Source organism: Marmota marmota, unplaced genomic scaffold (genome assembly GCF_001458135.2).
Source record: "Marmota marmota marmota unplaced genomic scaffold, marMar, whole genome shotgun sequence".
NCBI lineage: Eukaryota > Metazoa > Chordata > Mammalia > Rodentia > Sciuridae > Marmota > Marmota marmota.
This window is the reverse complement of record NW_025999977.1, coordinates 23,595,914-23,598,350: the sequence shown is the minus strand read 5'-3', so window position 1 is coordinate 23,598,350 and position 2,437 is coordinate 23,595,914. Positions and strand designations below refer to the sequence as shown.

General features: G+C 44.2%; 1 protein-coding gene across 1 annotated transcript; it reads right to left on the bottom strand.

Moving 5' to 3' along the window:
* Positions 1 to 920: 920 nt before the first annotated feature.
* Atp6v1e2 (ATPase H+ transporting V1 subunit E2) lies at positions 921 to 1,669 on the bottom strand. The gene has a single exon (XM_015479475.2). The coding sequence runs from the start codon at positions 1,599 to 1,601 to the stop codon at positions 921 to 923; it is 681 nt and encodes a 226-aa protein (XP_015334961.1). The 5' UTR covers positions 1,602 to 1,669.
* Between the last annotated feature and the right edge of the window lie 768 nt (positions 1,670 to 2,437).

The window sequence follows — 2,437 nt, the reverse complement described above, 5'->3', positions numbered from 1 at the left end:
GATGCACAGAGTCTCATAAACTCCTGAGGGTCCTGTCTTGTCACTTGAGCTGGAATCCCCTTCCCACCAGTCACCAGACCTATGCACTGACTGGGACTAGGATAGGGATGGCCACAATTATGACTGGCCTTGAGACTCCAGAGAGAATGCACACCCCACTCTGACCCCCTCTATATGCCCATTAGGCCCTCAACAGGGATAGAAGGTGGCAATGTTCACTGGACAAAGAAGGTTTAAAGGCTGGGCCTCAGGGCTCTAAGGGAGCTAGAAGTAGGTGACTTGGGGAGGTAGGTAGGGTTCATTAGATGCATGAACTGAAGCTCCAAACCCTTGGTGCATATTCCAGTGGGGCTTCACTTTCAAAACACAATTCCAAAGATAAAATTAAGGATTTCAAGGCAGTGACTACAGAGCTACACTGCAAGTGCTGGGCCCTTGTGATAGTACTGATCTTATGCCTATGAAGTTGGCCCTGTGCGCAGGAGGAAGGCCTCAAAACTTTTCACATAACACAAGTTCAGAGACTGAAGCTGAAACAAAAGAATGGAAACACATTACACATGCATATTGAAAAAACAGAGCACAGAGCCTACAGGTCAAGGATGCAATTCACATCTCACCCAAAGCTAAGCTAACAAGCAGATATCTTCAGTCGCCTCATCCCAGAATGCAGAATGGTCCAGAAGCTGTTGTATGTGTGAATGAACTGGAATTTAATTTATGAGCATCAACTTGAGCTTTATTCCAAAGTTAAAAACACATAAGACCTTTAGCTATTCAAAGCTAAAGCTTTCTTTTATGAAAGAAGATAGGACCATATTGGAGCTTTCAAAGAATAGGAAACATTACTAGTTTCCTTTGCCCAAATAACTTACTTTTAATGACTTGGCAGTTTAACCCAAGCTTCACTTTCCAGAGCTTTATATAAAGAACTTTCTGTTGGGATTAGCTCCAAACAATGTCATTCGGATTTCTGGCATCTTTTGCTGGGCTGAGAGATCCAGGCGACTTTCCAAGGTATTGGAAACCATTGTTTTCCGATTGCTGCTATAGATCTCCACCCCTCCAGCGGCATTCGCACCCAGGTAATCTTCTTGATCCATGTAGATATCCACATTTCTTTGGGTTACATTCTGGTACTCAGGGATGGCCTTTTGCACTGCAGTCTTCACCAGGAGGAAGTCCTGTGGCCTGCAGCGCACAATCACCACGGGCTCCAGCAGTCGGAGCAGAGCCTGGAGCACTAGTTTATCCAGCAAATCCTGGTATACTTTTGGGTCTGCCACGATTCTACCAAGTTTCAGCTTTGCATCCCTGAGCAATTCTGAGATGAGGTTATCTTGGGCTCTCAGGACTTTCAGCCTTGCCTGGTTCCTCATGGTGGACAACTGAATTTTCTTCTGCTGCTCTATCTGCTTCTCCTTCTTCTCATAATACTCCATAATCTTCAGTCGCTGGGTTTGCACTAGACGTCCTTTCTCAATGTTGAACTCCTCCTCAGCCTTGGCATCTATTTCCTCTGCCTTCTCATTGGCTTCCTGCTCAATGAAAGCCATCATGTGCTTAATCTGCTTCTGCACGTCGACATCGCTCAGTGACATGGTGGCTCCCAGAAAGGCAGATAGAGGAAGAGTTGGTGGGCTCTCTGGTTTTTTGGATTTAGGGCAGAGATTCAGAAGTGTCTCTGAAGTTCCACTTCCTCAGCTGTGGAATTACACAGAGAATGAAAGAGAAAGTCAGAGCCTAAAGGGGAGATGCCAGGGAAACACCTACATACTTCTCATGTTACCGATGAGGAAAGCGAGGTCCAGAGAGGGAAAGAAATTTGTCAGAGGTTATATCCCAGAAGAACTTTCAGTCTCAGCATTCCATTCACACTTCACTCATTGTCTTTTTATCATCAAGGATTTAGAGCAGACCTAGTCCAGAAATTCCCTGGGCAGTTACAGTCTAAGACTCATAGGAAGCCAAGGGAATGGACATACCAAATTCATTCATAAGGGAAAGCATTGGCATGTTTTGTGCTGGAGAGGACCAGTAAGAATCACAAGACACTGTAGGATTCAATCTAGGAAGGCTGAATGGAGGTGAAAGAATTTCAAGAGCCTTTAAATGATCCAAAGAGGTAGAGTCCTGCTAGGCCAGAAATAGTGCCTTGGAAAGAGCTGGGAGGTGGGAGAGGCTGAAAATAGTCTTTTTAGTGGGAATGGATTCCAAACCTGTATATACATCTGAATCTCCAGAGAGGGTTCTGGAAAGCTATATTTCTTAAAGGTTTCCCAGGCGAGGGGTCAATAAGTGTGTTCAATAAGCCCAGAAAAATGATGGATGAACAATGTGAGAATATAAAAAAGAGAAAATGTAGAAAAAGAAGAGTCAAACAAATATTGGGACTGTAGAATCCAATAATTGAATTAAAAAATTGTGGAAGGAGTAC